The 24473-nt window shown below is 33.3% G+C and overlaps 1 protein-coding gene and 1 non-coding gene across 3 annotated transcripts in view; both read right to left on the minus strand.

The window, feature by feature from the left end:
- Window positions 1–24473, minus strand: part of LOC106100583 — a 37429-nt gene that overhangs the window by 7851 nt on the left and 5105 nt on the right. For both annotated transcript variants that reach the window (XM_013279480.1, XM_013279479.1), the window contains exon 2: window positions 18534–18749. In XM_013279480.1, coding sequence (XP_013134934.1) covers window positions 18534–18653 — 120 coding nt within the window. In that variant the 5' untranslated portion in view covers window positions 18654–18749. The remainder of the gene's footprint in view (window positions 1–18533; window positions 18750–24473) is intronic.
- Window positions 394–465, minus strand: Trnaq-cug. Its single transcript has one exon. It is a non-coding gene; the product is annotated as a tRNA-Gln (tRNA).

Consider the following 24473-nt stretch of genomic DNA (forward strand, 5'->3'; position numbering starts at 1 on the left):
AGATTTTAAAAGAACGCCTTTTAATTAATGATAAATGAGAGTGTTGTTACTTGTTATTTCATTTTTTTCGAAAATTTTATGGCGTTCAACTTGACATGGTCACATGTAGAGAAGACTCGTGTAAGTCATACCGCTACGGCCCGTCTTATCGCAATTATTGTTTATTTATTTATCGTGTTGGAGCGACATCCGTCTCGTAATTGCATACCATTTTAAATGAAGAATTGCGTAATGAGGTCCTCGAACCTGACGCAATTGCGATGATGTCTTGAACGTGGAAAACTACTCATTCTTTATGTTCAGGTAAGGGTACCTTTCCATCATATTCAAATACTTAAACAAAGTTAAAACAAAAAAGGATATAAAAAATAACTTTCCCCTGCTAAAAAAGTCAGGTCCCACCGAGATTTGAACTCGGATCGCTGGATTCAGAGTCCAGAGTGCTAACCATTACACCATGGAACCGTTACGTAGCTTTTAGGATATACTTGATATTTATTGTGATGAGTTTCAATAAATGATGATGCTCAAATTATATAACGAAGTGTACACGAAAAGCTCTGTCTATAGAAGTCTAAATATAGCGCAGCGACATCTTGCGGCTTGTAGTACAATTTTAGATTATGTGTACAGTGGAGGTCAAATCTATATTTGAATAAATCAGCGCAACTGAGATTTGAAATTGAGAATGTTTTCTAGTGTATTATATATATTCAATGTTAACATATTCCTCTAGAGTCATACCAATTTCAAATTATTTTATTACTTATCATCATCAAATCATTAACAATATCAATTGGTTCATAAATAAAGTACCTAATAAATTGAGACAAGAGCTTTCACTCAATTTTCACACATATATTTTACTTTATTTTTTGTCAATTTCTTTTGTTTATTTCAGTCTCATATGTAGACTCTATAAGGTGTTAATTGAAACGAAAGACAGTGCGATTGAATGGCAAATCGTACGTTGCATGTAACGAGGTGACCCGGTGACCGGGGCCCGCCACTCGGCCGAACATAATCACTTGCACCGCACTCTGTAATCTCGCCGTATAATTTCCCTGCATTTGTTTCACGCATGTCCGAGCAATGCGTGGCTGTTGCACTGACCTAGTGTGGTATGACTTAATACGATACATTTATGTTACCGTAAACTTGAGAAAGAACTACCCATTGCCATATCTAGCACAAAACTTTTACCGTTGTTCAGTAACTCTCAGATATATTCTATTCATTACCTTTTGGGAAAGGACATAATTTTATTTCACTGAGATAAGTCGGACATCAACCAATATTGGAATCAAAGGGCAAAAATGTAAGCAAATTATTTGAATCTTTATATGAAATATTGTTAATGTTGTTACATAATACCATTTTAGATTCAATAGTACACGCTAATGGCTTGTCCCACCACTGACTGATAGAGGCTCAGATAGCCTAAAAATGAGATAAGAGAACAAAATCCGATATTTCCATCACATATTTTACACAATAGATTGTTTTCAGATAATTAACAATTTGGTGGGACAGACCCTTACTCTTTTGTACATTCTATGTTATTTTAACATAAATATAAAGTGTTGTATGTATCTATCTATATGTGAAAGTTTTACAAAATTTTAGCATGTGATCTCCTTACATTGTTTGTGTAGTAATAAGGGTTTTGTTTATTTGTTTTGTTATAAGTTGATTTGTTCGGACTGGCTCGGGGCGCTACCCTCATCACAAGTCAGCGCGTTTGTTACAGCCGCGCCGGGGGCATTGTGTGTACTTGCGTATTGTGCCGGCAGACTTAGATGTAATCAATTTGTCATGAATTAATCTATTACAACAAAGCACTATTAATCCATTAAACGATTTTTTATTGTACGATGCCACCAATTACTAGTCTAACAACGAATACTATGGCAGAATGTAATAACAGTCTTAGTTATAGACTTAGATAAATCTTACTAATATTATAAATGTGAAAGTTTAGATGGATGAATGTTTATTAGTGTTTGTAGCCTAATCGGCTGAACAGATCTCGTAGAAGTTGGCATAGACGTAGAGGAGAGTCTGGAAGAACACATAGGCTACCCAATTTTGTTTTCGTTTTTTTTTTAATTCCACACAGAGTCGCAGGCGAAAGCTAGTAATTCTATAAATGACAAAGAAATCATAAACATTTAAATATATTTTAGTTTTCAGTGAATATTTTTTTAACACGCTGGAAACGATACTAAATTCTTTAGTTCTCAAAATTGACCTAGTCAGTCCTAGTTTATTTTCTTCATTTAAGACGTGAGACACGTTGGAATTCGCTTAAATATTTATAGAGTTTAAGGCGTGTTTATGTAGATTCCTAGGCTCATCCATAGGAGATATAAAGTGGTCCTGCGTGCACGTAGCGGCTGACCTTGCGGCAGATGACGACCTCAGGCTCACTAGCCCGCGCTTGCGCACTGGGATGACCGCTGTCATTGAACGCGGGAACCAATACGACCTTGGTTATTCAATTATTATATGCATTTTACAACTTTTATGTATTTTAATCATATTACCTAATATACTGATTCCATATAGATATATTTAATGTGATTAATTTAATTATTTACTATATATAGAAATAAATTGCAAAATAACTAGTGTTTGTGTCTTAACCTACTAAGGTTAAATAACAATGAGGGCATTTCAACGTTCTACAAAAACCGTACCTATTGAATTGTAGTTCATTGAGTTGCTTGTTTTCAATTATCATCAATTAGATCAAAAATTCATCAAATAATGAAGAACAAGGATTCGTGAGTGACGTGAGAATGTTTAGGTCAAGGGTAAACTTAGATAATAGCAGATTTAATTGCGGCAACTAATTTGTTAGTCATGGGTAGCATTGGATATTATTCAATCGATAGTTATATTATGTTGTAACTAAAAAAAACATAATTAATTGTTATGCACAGTATAAAAATTACTGTACTCGGTAAAAACGCACAATGGCAATATTAAAAATGTATTTAAGCATAGTCTGATTAATTAAAATTTTACTACAAATAGATCAATCAAACAGGTTTTCATCTCTGACTTCACAGATACATCAAACTTTACTCACTTTTCCTTTCCCTTTTCCTTTTCCTTGTTGAAGGGAACGCGGATTTGACGGTGCAGGAGAAGCATAGGAGGGGTCCCGCTCTTTATATGTGTCTCCTCCTTTGTCGATTAAGAGTAGGTAACGCTTCCGCTATTCGGAATACCTATGGGCAGTCGCTTCGCCATTTTGATGGATTCAGGTGGCCGCTTGCTCCTTTGCCACCTTACAATATATAAAAAAATAACGTATAATTTTGATAGCGTAGTTATTAACATCAAACGACGCAAGCTTTAAAAGCCATAACAATGATCGTATCTCACGCTGTCACGCTAACTTAGAGTCATTTTCCTCGTTGCGAATATGTCCTCAATTAGCTAGATCACTGGCTGGAAACATCAACGGGCTTCAACCATCCTGTCTTATGATTTCACACGAGGGTAAAAGAGTGAGTCAGAGCAGTAAACACTGCAGTAATAGCACACAAAAGGCCGAGATAGAACACAACTGAGCTTTCAAACTATAACAGTACTGCACTATTAACTATTCTGCCCTCGTGTTTAACTACCACGACAAATGACAATCAACTGACAACCTTCTGTGTAGCTATTTATTTTATTAGCTTTAATATACAGGAAGCGTTTTTTTTCTTTGACACCTTCAAGATTTATATACATTGTAGTACCATTTATGTGTTTTATTTTTACATTTCATATTAGAAATAACAAATATGAATTGATAGATTAATTGCGGACTTTAAATGGTATAACAATGTTAGTGATGTAGCATCCTTTTTCAATCTTCCGTGCTTATGTTATAGAAATTATTAATGACTAGCTGTTCCCGTGCGACTTCATCCGCATAGAATAATGAAAATTTAATTTTATTGTTTACATGTCAAATGTCAAAATGACATGACATGACAAACATTGACAACCTTGTTTCCTTGATGTTGGCAGCAACTTACGGTCTCTTTCCCACGTTAGGAATTTATCCAAAACATTTACCCCCTAAATTTAATGGCGTGAAAATATATAGCCTAAAGCGTAACGTAAGTGTAGGGCTTTTTACTAAAAAAAAGAATTATTCAAAAATATGCTGTAATTGCTGACATCTTAGGCAACAAAGAAATGTGTGTTTACGCTTTATTTAATAATATAAATTTTTGTACAAAGGAATCCAAAAATAAATAACTAAAAGTTATTGATAGAAATATCCTAATATTATCCGCCGTAATTACATTTATTTTTATTTATTTATTTACACTTTGTACAGAAGGAAAACAATTTGCAATAAATACATATTGAAAGTTGTTTACACAGGTGAGCATAACTCTAAAAGAGTTTTCTTATACATGTTATTTTTTATTAATCGATGTGTAAATTATATCAAAAGAACAATGACCTCTACCTATACACAGCGATGTGTCGAGAAAAAAAAAACAAAGAAGAACATCACTGGAGATAACACACGGACAGACGTCATTTGTTTTAAGCATTAATTATTTACGCATATCCGATGTGAAGAAAAACGCATTCTAAAAAATTGGTATTTTTAGAAATTACATTAATCAATTATTTTTTTTAGTAATAATAGCTATCGTATTATAAATGAATACTTTAACTTCAATGGAGTCACGTTTATATCGAGGACATGCGATGCCCCGAGGTGTAGCATCGCATGATTGAAGGATTGCGTTTTAACAGAGTATTATAACTAAAAACGTATCCGGGTTAATAGCGCTTATAATGTAACGTATTTATTTAATAAATGTATCAGGATTGTGCTAAATACGAGCCTACAATCTCTATCTATTCCTCAGGGTGGAAAATAACTGGTGGGTGTGAAAGTTAGTTACATTTACTTCATTAAATTCTACAAGATATGTAGAAAAAATTTAAAGAAACCCAAAAATAAAAATAGCAATTATAGGTAAACTAGACTATTCCCTACATCTATGCCAAATTTTATTGAATTCCGTTCAGCCGATTAGGCTACAAACTCTAATAAACATCCATCTGTTTATCCTAAACTTTCGCATTTATAATATTAGTACTGTTAATATGATAGTGCATCGAATTCAAAATTGTAATACAAAAACATATCCGGCTATAGAGAAATATGCGTTTATTGCACCATTTTTATGGACGCGAAATAACAAAAAAACTTAATTTTGATGAGTTCGTTGATACCGTTTCTCTTCATAACATGTTACAAATTGATGTTCACTAAAAAACCATGACCAACTTCATAAGTCGGAGTTAAAATATTACAAAAACTATTATAAACGCTTCTAAGGCTTTGAACTAAACCAAGGTTATTAAAAGGATTCGCGCTGGCACTTAAGATGAAAAAAGAAAGAAATTTTCTAATAAGAGTTCAACATCGTCATCATCATCTTCCTTCTTATCCTACTTCCCTCAACTGTACTGTTCTCAATTGTTTCTAATAAAAGTTCAACATTGCACTATTTCTACATGTCGATGTTCGTATTGAACGAATATCGTATTAGTTTACAAACTTTTTTTGAAGATTAACGAACTTTAAGCTTTAATACGTAATAATAGTCATATAGTAAATTAAAATAGCTACATTATTCTTTCCCAAAAAAGACTAACGTTGCATACACATTTACAATATAGAGAATAAGGATTAATTGAGTTACCTTGGCACTCGTTTTATCGTCTCCACCTATTCATGTGTTACTCCTGACATCTTGAATAATTAGTTTCTCAGCTTTTGTATTTAATTTTCCGGTGGCACATCTTTTGTAAGGGGTTTTGTGTGAATACGTCGCGAAGATTACAAGGAATCAGAGTGTCCCATGAATGATGAACAAAACAATATTAATTACAGGAAACGACAACCACAAATGATACTAGAGTGTATGGCATTGTAGGTACTTTGAAAAAATAATCTTGAAAGAGAATTATTTTAACAATGGTTATTAATAAATGCTCAAATTTTGAATGTTATAAGTATTAACAACAGGAGTTAGTAATGCAGATGTTAAACATACGTGAGCAGAATATAAAATTCTATAAACATCCCCAACAAAAAGACGTTAAAACCTACAAACGATAATTTTATTTATGACCCTTTCGTGGGTTCGTACTACGGCAAATTTAATCAATTCGCAAGTTTGACTATAACTAACTATAACGTAAGTATGATTCAAAAGTATAGTTTATTACAAAACGATAACAGTAAACAAAGAATTCCGTATCAAGTAAAGAATGCAGAACTAACGTTGTCCATTGCCAGGACAGATTATAGTGATGACTGACGGTACGTACAGCGTGCAACGCATTCCGCGATCGCTACAGATTGCCAATGACTTCGCAGTCCACAACCCATCAGCACAACAATGCAATCTAACTGTATTATACTCGTGTATGTCATCGCTGAGATTTTAATTCATGATACAACTTTATGGTTCATCATACTTTAATGTGAACTGTAAACAGATTGTAAATCTAAAGTAAGTTTTTGCTAGGTTGCTTGGCAAAATAATGTGTGACATGTCATTGAAAACAGAAATAGATGCTATCTTTTAGAATTAGTATGGTCCTATTCCTACCACGAATAATTTTGAATCAATAAAATGAACCTGGAAAAACCAAGATAATAATGAGTCTCGGTCACCGAAGACGGTACCATTTTACGACGCAAAAACATGAGATTGTAACTTTCTACAACAAAGGGCCAATGATACGTTAAGGATGTATGCAAGAAGCATATTAATACGGTAGCTTCATACGGATAGTATAGTCAGAGGCAGTATGTCGTGTAACGGTGATTGCGTCACGCCGCGTCACGCCCGCCACGGTCCAACGCCGGCGACACGGCCGGTGCTGGCGCGGATTATAGTCTCCATTCCTACATTATCTGTGCTCCGGTTGGACGCTTCCGATGTTTAAAAATTACCAACGGCCGCGCTACAAGACGTTAAGTGGTCTCAGTTTAGATTAGCATAATAATGTACTCTACAACGTTTCGAAGAAAAATCACAAAAAGTATTAATTCAGACATTGAATAAATATAAATTTTGTTTTTTTATCCAAATATGCCACCATAATTCAAAATGCAACAGAAGCCAATAAGACTTCCTTGAATTCGTAACAAGAATTGGTAACGAAAACAAAAGAATAAAAAGCGCGCATAATTTACCAAAGGTTGAATTAATAAATTAGTTGAAACAGATTCTTATCTATTAAGATAGAATACGACGCAATACATAAACAAAGGGCGTCTTAAAATGTTTCAAATAGTTTATGCATTGCCAAGTATACTTATCAGCATATAAGCTAATGTCAAGTCGCAATGTATGGCAAAACGCTCATTATATAATTAACACCATATTCAACTATAAACACCTGATAACGAGCTTAAACAAAAACAATGTCCATATAAATATCACAAAGGCATTTTAACCTACTTCAAAAGACCTCCTTCGTTCTATTCACCTTCTTTATCTCGCTAGTATTATAAATGTGAAAGTTTATATAGACTGATAGATGGGTGTTTGTTAGAGTTTGTAGTCTAAACTGCTGAACGGATTTAGAATAAATGGCATAGATATAAAGCAGAGTCTGAAGGAACACATAGAGCTATCCACTTTTGTTTCATTCCCACAGACGGGGTCGCCAGCGAAGGCTAGTAAATTCTCCATTATAGGGTTCTTCGTATATCTGCTTTTCTTTCTACAAGAATACGAAATTACATCTTATACTTTTTGTTGTCCACACTTTCCAGGAATTATTTAAAAAACTGAACATCACACACTGTCACAATAACGCATGCAAGTGCAGCAAATACAGGAAACAAAGAAAACAAAAACTAAACTTCAAACATTTCTCTTGTAGAATGTTACAATGCATTCCAATACTCTTGTCTTTCATCCGGTTGAGATAATTTAAGTCCAGTTGGACGCCATTCAACCACTTTCTCCTAACAACTGTCTGACTCACTAACAATTTCTAGAATGCAACTTGGGATTTGCACACTAGATGGCATCACTGATAACTTAAAATTAAGAAAATAATACGTGGGCTCTTTTTTTGTTTGTCTAATTGAAGAAGTAAATGTATTATCATATTTAAACAAAGGAATTTAAGATCTTCCTATCACTGTCCGTCAAAGTAATTTCCGTGTTGTCTAAAAATTATCCTTTTCGAGAGCAATGGTAGGGCCTTGCGTACAAGCTCGTAAGCTTGTGTGGGTCAAGGATCGGTCATTGACCTGACATCCTCCCACTCGTCCGAGAACAGTGCATGCATTTTGGACCTTTGTCATGTTATCGTAAAAAATTCTTTAAATAACTACTATTAAAGATTGAAATAATATGAGCAGAGTTTTTGTAACAGTAGCTTTCGTCCGCGACTCCGTCCGCGTGAATAAAAAAAATAAGCTGCCTATGTGTTCTTCCAGAATTCTCTACATCTATGCCAAAATTCTTTGATTCAGTAGTTTAGGCTACAAACTTTAACATTCATCCATCCTCCATCATCCAACTTTCGCATATTAGTGAGAGTAAGATTGTTAACGCCCCGGGAATGTTGCTCATTATATGTTCCTGTCATGACATTGGTCATACGTTACAATTATCCACATCGAAAATATTATAATGAATCATTGAGCGAAGCTGTGATCGTAATGAGAATTTACGGGTTATTGTGCAGAAGAATTTCATTTACGTCTTATTATAGTAAGAGTTGTTCGGTGTTCGTGGATTTGCGATCCATCATTTTTAATCCTTCATTATGAGCGTGATAAATGAGTGTTCGGGAATCGCTGCCGAGGCCTTGTGTGAAAGTATGAGAGTGCCCAAATTAAACTTAGTCATTAAAATCGTACCTTTCTTTGTGTAATATTAATGCGTATCGAAATTTCTGATACTTACAAATTGGTAGTCCAGTTTATTGATGTTTTTTTCATTAAAAGCTTTTCAAAATTATCGTGGAAAAAATTGACTTCAAATAATTTCCTGACTCCATTTTAATTCACCGATTGAATGAATCGAAACAAATGATGGAGATTTGAAAATAGTTCCAAAATTTTAATTAACAATCATACTTGCTAATTATAAACGCGAAAGATTTTTTGTTTGTTGAAAGGTTGTTTGTTTGAGTTTGTACCCTAAATGGATGAATCGACCTTGATAAAATTTGGCATAGATGTAGAGGATAGTATGAAAGAACACATACCTTTTTTTAATTCCACGCTGACTGAGTCGCGGGTGAAAGTTAGTTAATAAATAATTTATTCCTATTGATTGATTCGTACAATAATAATTAAAATATATGTTAAAGTACTTTTTGTCTTTGTAAAGAAAAAAGTGTACTTTTTATTACTTTTTTTAAATGCAAGTACCAGGATCACATAAATGCAGGTGTATCACTGCAGGCTACAGCAGCCGGTGCGCTTGTATGCGCTTAATCATTTGCATTGTTCATGAAGTTTGCATAATAATTAGTCTTCTTCCTAAGGCGTAGTACTCACTGAGATAAGATTTCCGACCTGCTAGTTTTAAACAATACATTAACTGCACCATTCGAGTTAAAGCATCGACCGATCAAGATTATAACAAGTAATTGATGAATTACGATATTTTTTCCTTACAAACACACAGGATATGAGAATACAACAATATTTGTTCTCCACTTTAATTCTTTTCTGTACTTTATTAGACTTAAGGATCTTATATAAGACTTAATCCGTACGGATTTGTTTATTGTTGATGTTGTCTTAACTGTATTTTCAATTACGATTATCCTTGCCATCGACTACAATTCTAAGTGTTTTTTAAAGCGATTTTCATATTTATTACGGAAATATTATTCCGAGCAAAGTCCGGGTCGCTGCAATAAGACAACTGAATGAACAGAATTGCACAAATTAAAATTAAGAATTACTTCATTAGTGTAATCGTTCCATCTGTAAATTGTTCTCACGAGGTTACGGACGGCTGGCACGGTAATCTCTACCTACCTATCTCGGTAACGGGCGTGAGTGTACATTAAATGTTATGAATAAAAATACATCACAAAGACTTAGTAGGTAACAAAGTTTAATATAAAATACTAAACTATCGCACAAATGTTTAATCGCGCTGACAAACAACAATCGATAATCGCAGGACCGTTGTGAGATAGTTTAGTCGAACGTGTTCGCCCGCTCAACATTGACTTTTTAATTGGTTTTGTTTAATTACAACATAAAAGCAATTAATAACGCATGTCTCGGATGTCGTGTGACACATTTAATCTTTTTCAGAATAAGTATGAACTCTCCCTTATATTACATTAATCATTTTACACACTTTGACTAATGGAAGATTTGAGAATGTAGATATTAGGCTATGTATTACCAAGAGATTATTACTATTAAAAACTCTGGGGTAATTAACCCTAAAACTGAAAAAGTATATGGTAATCTTTTAGTCCTTATAATTTTTATCAATTTGAGTTTATCCCAATTTAGTCGAGTTATTAATTAGTTCGGGCTAGCAGCGCACGAGCATTGAACCCGGCTGGGTCAAAAGCCCCGCACTGGACAACACTGGCCACGTATCCACACATTTGTTTTATTCTTTTGAAACTTCGCAATACCGACTAAGTTTAAATTGAAAAAAATATTTTCAAATGTATCAACTTATCAGCAGATGTAGGATTGCTTTTAATTTAGTTATTTATTTTAAAACGAGACATAACAATGTGTTTTAAAACAGGTTTTTCGTCAGTGAAAACCAACAGTGAAACGGAAAAACATACATCTCATATATCTTATTTACTTAATTATATCCGTACGTTAACCCTGACGCACACATACTATGTAAAATTGAACAAACTCTCACGTTCACCAAGATCAGTAGCCAGATAACAACAAATCATAAAAATGCAACAAAAAACAGCATATATCCAAGTCTTGGAATGAGCTTTGGACGCATGAAATAACTTTACTGCAAGAATATTACATTTCATTTAGAATTACCTCTATGCAATTTCGATAGTATTATACTTGCCCGAGCGACGAGCGGTTAGTAGAACTCAATTCCGAAGGTAGACCACATACACGGTAACAATCTTCCATTGTGGGAGTGCGTATGTCGGAGATAATGAAATAACAATCGCGTAACATTAGAAACACCACCATTAGTTGACCACCATCTTAAATGATAACTTCACCACACACTCTAATCGAATTGCAAACATTAACAGAGATTTTACCAATTGCTTTTTTAATAACAAAACGCATCATTCCACCATTCAAAGATAATTGTCATCTGTCATTCTATCGTCGCTTTGACATCTATCATGCACGATGCACATTCAGCCAGTACTCAAAATTATTAGTTGCCAGTTACTTTAATCGTTCAAAAAGTATCAATAATTTCACCCCCTTTATACTTATTCCCTATTTTTTTCAACAAAGATACACATAGAAAATAATAGCGCTAATTAGAACTAGTAACTCCTGTCCATCCCACTGGGTTGTAAACTTATAATAAAGTTTGTTCCGTTTATTGTTTATAAAACAGGCATAGGCCGCTGGTTTAGTTTTTTTCCTCGATGGAGACGGAGAAAGCAAGACCTACTGACCTAGTCAGCCGAATTACTTTCCTTGTTGCATTGTCAGCAGACAGAACTCGTTAAATTATGCTTATTAGACTCTCATTTGTTATCAATACAACAAATAAATCAAGTGAAACTTGTATCTTGATTATTTTAAAACGTTTTTCCCGATAAATTAGTGAAAAAGTAGCAAGACAACTTTAATTTATATTGTTTGTTGAGCTGTAACATCTAAATAATGCATGTATAGACCAAGACAACATTCCTATTTACAAAAAAAAAACTACCAAAGGTATTACAAAATCTGTAGAAAAATTAATACACATCCAGTGATATATGTAGCACATATATAATCGAGAATACATTAAAGTAACAAATTACAGTAAATAAACTAATGTAAAATTATGGAGATTTATTATGTGAATCATAAACAAGGAACCTTGTTTTATAATTTGAATAAAAAACATTGAGCCGACACTAACGAAGTGTAAAGAATACGCTCGTGTATGAATCACCAGATCTTTACATATTCACATTAGAGGCACAAAGGCGAAGACAATGTGATGAAAAGCAGCAAGCCTGAAACACATAACCTCGGAAGCGAACCGGAACCAACGAGCTGTGTAGTTAATATTAAAACGAAGACTTACGGCAAAAAAAAAATCAATTTTGTATATACTGAAATAATACAAAAACTACTGGGCCGATTTCAAATATACACTACAAAAAAGCTACGGTACCTATGGTTATTATCGGGCGAAGTCGCGAGCAACAGCTAGTCCTGTGTATTACGTATAAGCATTTTCAATTTTCAAGTATTGTCTTTTTCAAAGCAGAGTAGAAACCATCTTTGGATTACAAATATATCGAACCCCTAACCGTTATAAAAATACGTCTTGTTAATACATAGATTATGTCTATCCAGAGTATTAATAACCTTAGCATTCCATGGATAAGTGGGTAAGAAGTCCGGTTAATCTAGTTGCGTAGCGTTGCAATCGCGGAGCCGGTCGCTCACGGCCTCCGCGCCGGCTGTTGCACTGAAGACGCGTCAAGTGCAAGGCGAACTGCACGTAACACCGCATTACGACAACAAAACATCGAACAACGACGCTTTCTATAAATAGAGTTGCAGCAAACAAAAGCTGCAAATTATTAAAGATAGACGTTATTTTGAGAAATTCTCTAAACGTATTTAAGTTAGGCCCAATTTTTGGCTTTGTCTTATTACGGTTACGAATATTACGCAATTCACATATTAAATTTTATACTTTAAAATGACACAAAATTAATAAATACATAATTATCATTTAACGAAGCAGAACTTCCTGATTATTTAAATAATATATTTCCAAATATAACAAAGATCAACTTTTTTTAATTCCCACATAGATAGAATTTGCAGACATATTAATGATCGCTCTACCACAATAAAACTTAAACGAAGAACCTTCGAGTCGAAAATGGTTAACAAATTATGCAAAGGCTCACAATATAAAAATTATAGCAAGTGGATAATTTCACTGTAAACAAATAAAACATGCAATTGAGCAAAAGTTTCCCGTTAAATGTATGTATGTAATTAATTGAATACAAGAAAATAAAAATAGATATTAAAGTTTTTGGAATAGAAGTAGAACAAACTCTTTTTATGTTAGCTAAGGTTTTTTTTAATATTAAGAGAAAATAAACAGACGACGAAACAAAAAAGGCAATATACGAAAGACTAGTTTTGCATAATTTTTTCTTAAAAAATCTTTCAAGACGGGTTAAGGACTAAGGATGTTTAGTTCAAATAAGTTATCTCGAGGTAACGACGTGTTCAATCCTCGATGTCGGCTCTACCAATGAATCTGTTTCTCGTTTTCTTGCAGGAGATGAATTTATCATGAGAACGAACGCCCGCGAGGCGCCCCAAGTTGAATAAATCAGGTTAGATGGATAACTATTTTATTTTCTCTGCACACAATAAGAAAAATAAGGCTTTACCGCTGTATTTTTAGATAGAAAAGAAATTTAAATAATTGTTAAGTATCTACTTGTATATGACTATAGTTAACCATAATTTAATAATCACCTATCGTACTTAAGGTCTTTTGAAATATTTTTTGGGGTTAATTAACTAAAGCAAATTTATTATATATTGTATCTCCACATGTATTAGAAAATTTAGACAAATTATATAAAACCCATGTAGGTAAGATTGAGTTAATATACAAGACTTGGAGAGATTTGCAGATGAGAACAATGTAATGAGCGATCAATTTGCAAGACGCCAGGGCACGCATGCGCTGTACTCACATTTCATTTGTTTTATTTAGTCGCTATCCTTCGGGGAATCCGAAGCGCCTACTTCTTTATCTATTCATACTCAATTTACATGTAAGGTGGGCCGTATCCTTGGATATAAAATTATTTTTAAATGCACAATATTTTTTAGGCAAAATAAATGCATTTGCATTTGCATGCATTTCATATGTTTTGTGTAAGTAATCTTACTTCTTACTAATCTTACCAATGTTATAATTGCGAAAGTTTAGATGGATGGATGGATGGATGGATGTTTGTTAGCGTTTGTAGCCTAAACGGCTGAACGGATCTCCATGAAAATTGACACAGGTTTAGAGCATAGTCTGGAAGAACACATAGGCTACTTTTTATCCCTGTAATAGTTACGGTTCCCGTGGGATTCATTAATTTAATTTTTTAATGTTTACTCGATCATTCTGCAACGGTTCAACATATCTTATTGAAATTTTGCACATAAAACAAAGTCTGGAGTACACATGGGATAAGCTTCATTCCCGAGAAATGTCCGGTTCCCGAGGGATACGTAGCTTTTTGTAATTTATAGTAGGTAGTTTGTATGTTTTGTAATACCCCGCGTACGAAGTCGCGGGCAACAGCTCGTTGTATTACATAACGTATCTTAACAAAACACCCACATCAACATTTGTTAACGCCTACCAGAGGAAAGCCGATAAGTTAAATAAAGAAGTGTTTTAGCGCCCACGTCGTCCTGATACCTTAACAAGTGATTAAGTACCGCAGTACGAGTTGAAAATAAGCTCTCACAGTGACATTTACTTAACTAATGGAATAGTTGTATGTACCCTTTGGTTTTCCTAGATACTTTACTCGCTTATAAGTCACCACTTATAAGCGAGTAAAATCAGTCTAAGGCAGTGCCCTTATTAAGTTTATTTTTTGCATTTTAGTAAAGAACAATTCTTTTTATAATTGAATTAGAGGCTTTGAGTAACAGGTTAAAAAAATGCAAAGTTCTTTAACTCCACAAATAAGCATATTTAATTAGGAGAATGTAAAGTTGACACGAAATTCCGCTTTGTTAACAAAACAGTTATCTGACTTTTGGCCCCAAGCGACTAGATAACGGCCACAGGTTTAGACAAACGCTCGTTTTGATACACAATACGAAATACTAGAGTACGACATAAAATAAACAAAAATTAAAGAGAAGGTCACGAAGAAGTGGTCAGTGAGGATTTTGGACAAGCGTTTTAGTATTTTTACTTGTAGTGTACATGAATTATTACTATTACAATACTTTGCAAAGACTTTCGCACAACCCTTTACGCGACCGGTTTAAAGTTACCTCTTAATCCCAGTATAGACATCCTCCTTTAAATGGGACTCGATTCTCAATTTATAACACAAGTTTTTTTCTTGTGTACATGATTATCTCCGAAGCGAGTGCAGTCTTTTTATTTGAAAATGAAATAACGAAGTTGAATTTCATTTTTTCGCTTGAGCATTAAAGAGCATTTATAAAAAACCATCTTTATCGTTGTTTAGCTTGGCAACACAGTTGCGCCTATTTTGTAATTAATGGTTTTTGACAATAAAACCACTAAAAATGAGGTCTATGGAGAGGGTTAGATCCACAAGTAACTAATATAAATACATTTTTGTAAGACTAAAAGTGAATTCAAGAACAAACTTATGGTACTAAAAATTCTATTACGATTATCGATTACGGTTCTAATCGAGAAATTAATATACAACAGCGGTAGACGACGTTCATTGGCTCGTGTCTCCACTGTTCGGTACGTACGCCTACCGCTCATTCGTAAGACGAAGTAATTAAAACGCGGAAGTTTTACCATTCGTTAAATGCATGGACGAGCTTCCTGGGTTTTTAGATATCATGCAGATGAACTTCGCGTGCCTCCCGGCTGCGCTCGTGCGCGCACAGTTACATCATTACACTTGTAAACAATTCACGATTCGCTCTACCTACTACATCTACGTTAACGGGATATTATTATACTTTTTACGTATTCCGAGATGTTTAGTTTTTTTATCTACATATCTATTTAATTTGACTTAAATGTATAACAATGTATGCGATTTCTTACTTTTAATAAATAAAACTTCAGTGTAACTAATTGTACAATTCAACGAGTTTATATAAAAGGAGTATATATTAAAAAGAATATATTTATTCCTTTAAAAATCCGATTGCAACAGAAAATAATCATGTGTAAACAAAACATAGTCTTACATTAGCAGTAACACATTGCTTTGACCTGTATTATTTTCTTCTAGAGTTTTCTAAGTAGTAATTGAAAACATTACAAAAGTGAGCCGGACGGGGGGCGCCATTAAGATCATTTCATATCTACATTACCATAATTTCCATCTTCCAAGTCAGTCGTAAGTCGTGCCGTTAGCTCAGTGAATGAGGCGACGGTCGCGTAATCATTCCTCAGATTGTGTGATGTCATTGGGATCACTGGAGCAATAGCTCACTCATTTCTTGCAAGTAATCGCCCTTCATTGAAATACATTCAATCGGATAAGATTTACATGGTGTCCGACCATTACAGTTAACCAATCGACATACAGAGTTTTAAGGTATTTTATTATTTGAGCTTCCTGTCCTTTTAAAACTGTCAGCTTTATATCAGACTAGCAGTCCTGAATTAAAAACCAATAGTAATTAATATAGTCCATGTCATTCAGTGGTAACATAGCTTTTAGTGGTGAAATAGTTTCTGAAATCGGCGCAGTAGTTTTTGAGTTATTTCAATACATACAAAAATACAAATCTTTTTTCCATATAATGCAAGTATAGATAAGTAATTTGACAAGCTAACAAACAGGTCTTGCATTTTTGACCGACTTCCCAAAAGAAGGAGGTACTCAATTCGGCTGTATGTTTTTTTTTATGTGTGTATAACTCCGCCGCTAGTGGACCGATTTCGACAATTCTTTTTTTAACCGAAAGGAAATGCTTGCAGGTGGGTCCCATTTTTTTGTTTGATTTTTGTATGTAAAGTGTACGATTACACAACTGATTAAATTTTAGTTTAAATTATATAGCTTATTAGTGCTTAGTCCCACGTGACTTTAATTTCACCAACATCTTAAACCATTTTGATAATTGTCGTGCTTTTAATGACGTATGACAAATGAACATCATTAATAACTCAAGAAACGCGAAGCTATTCCGTTGCCATTGTTTTTGCTTCATGTAATAATATCCAGTTTGCAATGACATTGTAAACAATCATAATAAGGATAACAAAACATTGTTATGGCGTAGGTCACCTATAACTTTGTAATTACCTATGTATACATATGCACTAATTGTTATGGGCAACCTTGTGTTTATATAAATATGCATTTAAACCTGTGCTTTATTTGTTGTTAAAGTATGTCATGCTAAGTCCTCGTGTTATTGAAGTTTACCTTTGAAAACAACTTAAGTTGCTAATAGAATTAGGCCATTTACTAAGGTTATGCACAAAGTCAAACTCTAACAGAGTGTAAGTTGCCCCTAAGTTTGTATTTACACTTAGCATCTGATCGTGTTTACTTAAAATGTACTTTTATTTAGAAATGCGTGATTAATATTACTGAATTTTTTGCACGTGGAAATTTATGAGTATCCAAAAGAAGAAAGAAGCGAAGATTAAAAGATCGATACCCAGACATTATACTATCACAGGTTATGCTGAAAAAGTTAAAAAATACATAAATATAGGCTACAAATATCGGTACACCGTGATCTTAAGTTGGAAAGCCTAACGGTCGGCGGTCGGTGAACGACACCGAAGCCGCGGGGTGGACGGAAGCGGGAGCCGGGGGAAGATCACCGATAGCTCGCTTATAAAATTGTACCAATTATCGGTCCCTCACGTCATCGGTGCGATCTTTCAAATTCAAATTAAGTAACTATATGCATAAAATAAATCGCACAATAAAAAATCACACGAGCCGGCATGACTACCGGGTCTTTTAACACGTCAGTACAGAGGGATTATTAAAATAAATTATGTTAACAGTTTAAGTATGTTTATAAAAACGTCTCATTAGAAGATCTGTATCCGGGGCAGAAAATAACAAAAAGCTTACGAAAATTATCAGAGATGAAATGTTTGAAATAAAACTTAAATACCTGACTTCATTTTTCATGAACTATATACATATCGTAATATCAATTTATCTATTATTTAGTCTTTTGTGTAAATACGAGTACATTTAAAGTACTAAAAATACCAATTCAGATAAATTGTACATATAAAAAGTAATTTCAACACAATCAATTCGTATAACAAAGAGAATGCATAGTAATTTGATCGTTGATGTCTTTTCCATAAATTAAATAATAGATAGAGCGTTTATTAAATTTAAACGAGCATTGTCGTGTACCGTTAAACAGAGCGTTGGCTAACGGAACTCGCAGGCCCTAGTCCGCTACTACTAGCTTTTTGAATATCATCAAATTAAACAATCCGGTTCAATCTCAATTAGAATAATTTACAATAGACTATTTTATATACTATTCACATAATTAAAGTACTTTGAGCTTAGTACTTGGACACGTATTAATCTACCATTAGTATTAGATTATATTAACTTACTTGAGGTCTTAGTGTTGCGTGTCGGGAGTAATAGTCGTGATGATAAAAGCTGGTAGGCGATATCGGCGGCCGGTACTTCTTGTGGCCGTACATCGTGCCCATAGTGTCCATCGTGTGCATCTTGCCTTCTTCTACTACTCTCTCATTACCACAATGTTATGTCGCTACACGTGTAAGATGCAAGTCCATAGCCACATATCACTTGGATTGCATTCTCTGAAACAAATAAGATTGTCTTTATTTGAATAATGTTTTTACAACCTTTGTGATTTTACACCGTTTTTATCCATATTAAGTTTTTGTTTTATACAAATAAAAAGTGATAAATCTTAAACATTATAAGTTTTAGATAAACGTGAGATGTTTTTTTATCGAACATTTGATTTTAATAGTAAAAAAGACTTCATTAATGATTTTAAAATAATGTAGTTACTTTTATTTTAATTTATATTTGTATGCATAATCCAGTCATAGTTTGTTATAAAAAAATTAGCTGAGAATTTATTTTCAACTTTGCACACTTTTTTTATAATAGCAGTTTAACTGGCTTTACTCCCATTTGGCAACTACGATAAAAATCTAGATGAAAAAGCATTTTTAAAAAAGGAATTGTTTGTTATGAAAAGTTAGTTTAAACTAGGAGATGTCATCGTTAACCAATCTATATCCTAGGAAAGCATTTATACAAAGCGATACACTGTATTAAAATCATCCGAAACAAACGTATAATAATATATCATCAGCACGTAAGCCACGTTACTTTAATTACTCAAAGCACGATTGCCGCTAAATTATACTTATTTAAAACTTGTGTCGTGAATCGGTATCGTGGGATCGCAGAGACACGCACTACTTAGGGTTGCCATTTCGGTTCTGTTCCTAATACTCCAAGAATGCGTTATGCATTTTTAGGTTATCATCGATGTCTATTGTTTTCGACTGCAAAAGATGTCAACAATTGTCACGTTTCTGCTCGTCATTTTTCTATGATCTTCTTATATTTTTATTAAATGTTGGTAACCCTAACAACACGGGCAGTGGATGCGCCGTGCATATGTAAACACAGTGTACAAATATGCGCCAGTCTATTCACCGTGTGTTCACATAAAAGCACGCTGTTAAGCGCTTTGTTTTATCCGTCTTACTCAACAGTCGTATTCAACTATGTTGATGTTTTGTTGTCTTTGACATACTGTGTCATAAAACTAGATAACAATCTTAAAACATATTTAAATGCTTTTTTAATCTACTCAGATTATGAATAGTCTTAGGACTCAGACAGCTTAAAATGACGTCACTGTCAGATAAGGTAACAAAATTCGACATTTCCTTCAGACATTTTACACGTTGGTTTGTTATCGTTTGTTATCAGACAATTTACAATTTGGTGGGATAGGCCTTCAGATTAATATTCCTAACATAACTTGTCACGTTATTTTTTTTTTATTTGTAGGACAAAAAAATAAATGACAAAAATAAAAAAAGAGAGAAGCATCAAAACAAAAGTATATTATTCAAGAAAATAAAAAAAAGAAAGAAATTAAAATAAACACTGTCATCTTAGCTTAATCCGTTAGAATCGAATGGTAAATCACATTAACATATATTGGAATACTACAAAATTATGTTAAGATATGAATAACTTAATTTACTTCACAATCACAAACACCCACGGAGAAAGTAACATTTATAACGAAACGATAAAAAAAAACATAAAGACATTTTACAAATAAAAGTTATTACAGTAAAAATAGTGAGGTGGGACGCTCAGCATGACGTTAGTGTTTTACGGAAGTATGTGATGATTCGTTGCGACATACTTTCCTCGGTCCACCAAACCAGTCGTCACAAATCTACCCCGGTCAACGAAGAGAAATGCGGTTTGTGTGGCCACATGAAATTATGTCTAATTATAAATGTAGCCATTAAAATATTTCGGCTACGTCTCTTGTTATGTTATGATAAACGTGCCCGAAATTAATTGTAAGGTATAAAAACTACAGAAGTGATACCGATGGATAACTATGTCTTCAGGAGCCTTAGAACAGAGAAATTAAAGACAATCGACATTTAATTATATCTGATATATTTAAACCTTACTTTCGCCCGCGACTCCGTCCGCATGAAATAAAAAATAAACAAAAGCAAGCATCCTATGTGTTCTTCCAAACTATGCTCTACATCTATGCCAAATTTCATCGAGATTCGTTCAGGAGTTTAGGCTACAAACTCTAACAAACATTCATCTATCCATCCATCCATCCATTTAAACTTTTTTTTTTTTATAACATAAGATGGCAAACGAGCAAGCGGCCACCTGAATCCGCCAAAATGGCGAAGCGACCGCTGCCCATAGACATTTGCAATTGCAGATGCGTCGCCTTCCCTTATCCGACGGAGGAGGAGACGCACATAAAGAGGATATTACCTCTTTATGTGCGTCTCCTCCATCGTCTATTCTACTTCCCCTTCCCATCCTCTCATAAGAAAAGGGTGGTAAAGAGAAAGGGACTTGAAACACGGCATAAACTTTCCTATTTATAAGATTAGTAGGATTATTTGAGTGTAGTAATGTATTGGTAATTGATTTATGACTTCTAATTATTGGCATTTATTTAGATTTTTAGTATTATTCATATATTTTATTTTGTAACCTCATATCAAGAATATAAACTAAGAATAATGTAGTCTTAAACATACTTTTAAATCAATTATAATTACAATACTTGAACCGTTAATTTAATTGAGTCTGTATAAAATGCACGTGCAATAACTCTGTTGCGGTATTTAGATGAACAATACGCTGTAAGAAGCCAGACACTATTTCTTCAGTACCTTTTATTTTGGTTCAAAAAACTCATCGAAATAAAAAGTGTCAACTTGTCGTTTAACAGTACATTGAAATATAAATATTACGATATATTCTGCTAAGTTCATCAACCTGTAAATAAAATTGTTTTACACATGTATATAGCGTTTATATTAATTTATATTTTCGGTACATCTATCTATCTATACTATTATAATAAAGTGTAAACACACGCTACTTTGTGGCATAAGATGTCAGCAATCACAGAATGTTTTTGAATAATTCTTTCTTTAAATAAAAGCCCTACACTTACGTCACGCTTTAGGCTATATATTTTCACGCTATTAAACATAGGGGGTTAATATTTGGATAAAAACCTTAATGGGAAAGAGACCATAAGTTGCTGCCAACATCAAGAAAGCAAAATTGATTATTTGACACATGTGAACAATAAAATAAAATTTTCATAGTTTTTAGTCACAGGGGAACAGCTAGTATAAAATATTTGTGTCTCAATTTTTTGCAACGTAAATGAAAAAGTTTATGTTTTAACATGAATATTTTGAGACTCACGATAATATTCAATGCACCACACTTATCGAGGAAACGAATCGGTATAACTGTCAAAAATTTGTTTTTTACGCTCGTTTTGTATCACATCGCTTCGATTCATGTGAGTGAATTAAAAGGGCTTTATATATTTCTTTGCATTGTTTATATTTCAGGCTTATCCTAATTTGCGCCATCAAGTAGACTAGAAAATATTCGGGTTAATGAAATCTTTAATAAGTATATCCGACATCTTTAATTAATCTAAAGAGTAAATAAAAAATAAAAAAATTAATTCTTAACAACAAAAAGTGAATGAAGAAATTAGTTGCCTAAGATATAAAGACATTGGAACCAATTTCAATAAATTACTCTAAGACCACCAAAAGGAAGGAAATGCTTCATAAATGAAATTTTATTATTTTATTATGTTATAATATGCACTAGCTTTCGCTGCAACTCCGTTAGTGCGGAATTTAAAAAAAACCTCTATGTTCTTTCAGGCTACAGTTCTCTATCTATCTATTTTATCGAAATTAAGAAATCCATCCAACCTATCTAAACTATCGCTTTTATAATATTAGTAAGTAGTAAGATTGATTAAAATTTTATAATTGAATTTATGAATAAGAAGTTATTTCTCACGGCGTGAGGGATGACCTCAGTTCAGGGCTGCGCAGGCGCAGGCTTGCCCGGTTGATAGCACGGATGAATGACTGTATTATTTTCAATGTTTCCTCTACAGCACATCTATTATTCTCGTACTGAGCAAAAAGTCGAAGCAATGTCGAAATTAATTGTCGATCGCTATCACGAAGTTGTTACGATACGGAGATGAATTCTCGTACGCGAACAATGACTGGATACCACCTATTCTGAATACAAATTTCAACTACCATAATTTAAAGATATAAAAAATACAAAGATAACATTTAGCAAAGCATTCGGTTCAGTAACAAATATATTTAAAGTGGTGCATTACTTATTATAGAACTTAATTACTTTTCAAGTTATAAAATTCAAAAGGCCTTTAACAAACAATGTTGTTTTAATTTCTATCTTCAAATATAATTTTATATTAATAATCAATATCAAATATATAACTTGTACCGATATTATAAAGAGAAAATATTTGCATTTTCGTATGTATTGAAATAACTCAAAAACTATCAGCCTAATTTCAAAATTTCTGTTACCATTATAAAGATATGTTATCAGTGAGTAACATAGATTACATTTTCTGTAATTTACTAATTTCACGTGGACGAAGTCGCAAGCAACAGCTAGTAAAATTTGAAGTACATGAATTCTTCATACTGTCATTACACATTTAACAAATAAATAAAAATAACAGTTTATTTAGAAAAAAAGTTACTTATATACCTTAACCTATATGTTTATAGTATAAATGACCTTTAAAATTCTATTTCCATGGAACAAGTTTCAAAACAGACGCCCTTAATGTTTAGCAGTACGCAGCAATGACACGCTGTTTAGATCGTTAGCACGTAGAGTACATAACAAGAGCAGAAGGTAAACCTTGCTCTATCTTCTAATCGCCGATGACGCACAATACGCACCGTGGGAAACAATACACGACTATATAGTACCAACTAGAAACAATTGACAGACGAATGACTGTTAAAAACAAAAGCGATAACAGAAATATATACCATACGCGTGAAATTTAAAAAAAAATACAGAAATAAGTAGCCTACGTATTCTTCCAGACTAACCTCTACATCCATGCCAAATTTCATCGAGATCCGTTCAGGAGTTTAGGTTACAAACTTTAACAAACATCTATCCATCTAAACTTTCGCATTTATAATATTAGTAAGTTAGATAAACCTAGATGTACAAATTATAGATATGGTATGCCATACAAGTTTGAGGGTTTTACTAATAGAGGTCACACGAGAAATTCACACCAACAAAAGGCTCGGTAGGTCACTTATGTAGTCCTGATAAAATATCTATATTATATGATTTTTATTAATTTTTTTGTGTAAATAAATAGATGATAAACTTACTTCATTCTATGTTTCAAAAATCTTGTCACTAATTAGCACACGAATCAATTAAAAAATACGGTACTTGTTTTCTTACACAACTCAAGTCGATTGATGTATGACTGATGACAGTTTGATATATCAAACAGAATGATTTCCAAGTTCAACGACCTCTAGCGGAGGATGGAGCGACGCATGATCCCAATGTCAATGTCACCTTTTCAATTGCCTCGTTAGCACCGGAACCGATTTGATAACAAACATATTAGAACTATCAATTCATTTTTGTATTCGTTTAATTCAATTTCTATTTAAAATCACAACAGATGAAACTGGATACAAGATTTTATTTATTTATCAAAATTAAGTCAACAGACATCTTGTTTTTAAATTGCATAACATAATCAAGAAGGTAGGCAAATAAAACGGCCAATAAATAAATTGATTTAGAAAATGTGAATCAATATTATCTATCCTACAAAAACTGATAAGGGGAAAAGTCTAGTATTTGTGACCAAAACAATTTTCCAGGACAATCTGTGTAAATATTTCACGTAAGTATAAAAATTA

Source organism: Papilio polytes, unplaced genomic scaffold (genome assembly GCF_000836215.1).
Source record: "Papilio polytes unplaced genomic scaffold, Ppol_1.0 DF824047.1, whole genome shotgun sequence".
In the NCBI taxonomy this organism is placed as follows: domain Eukaryota; kingdom Metazoa; phylum Arthropoda; class Insecta; order Lepidoptera; family Papilionidae; genus Papilio; species Papilio polytes.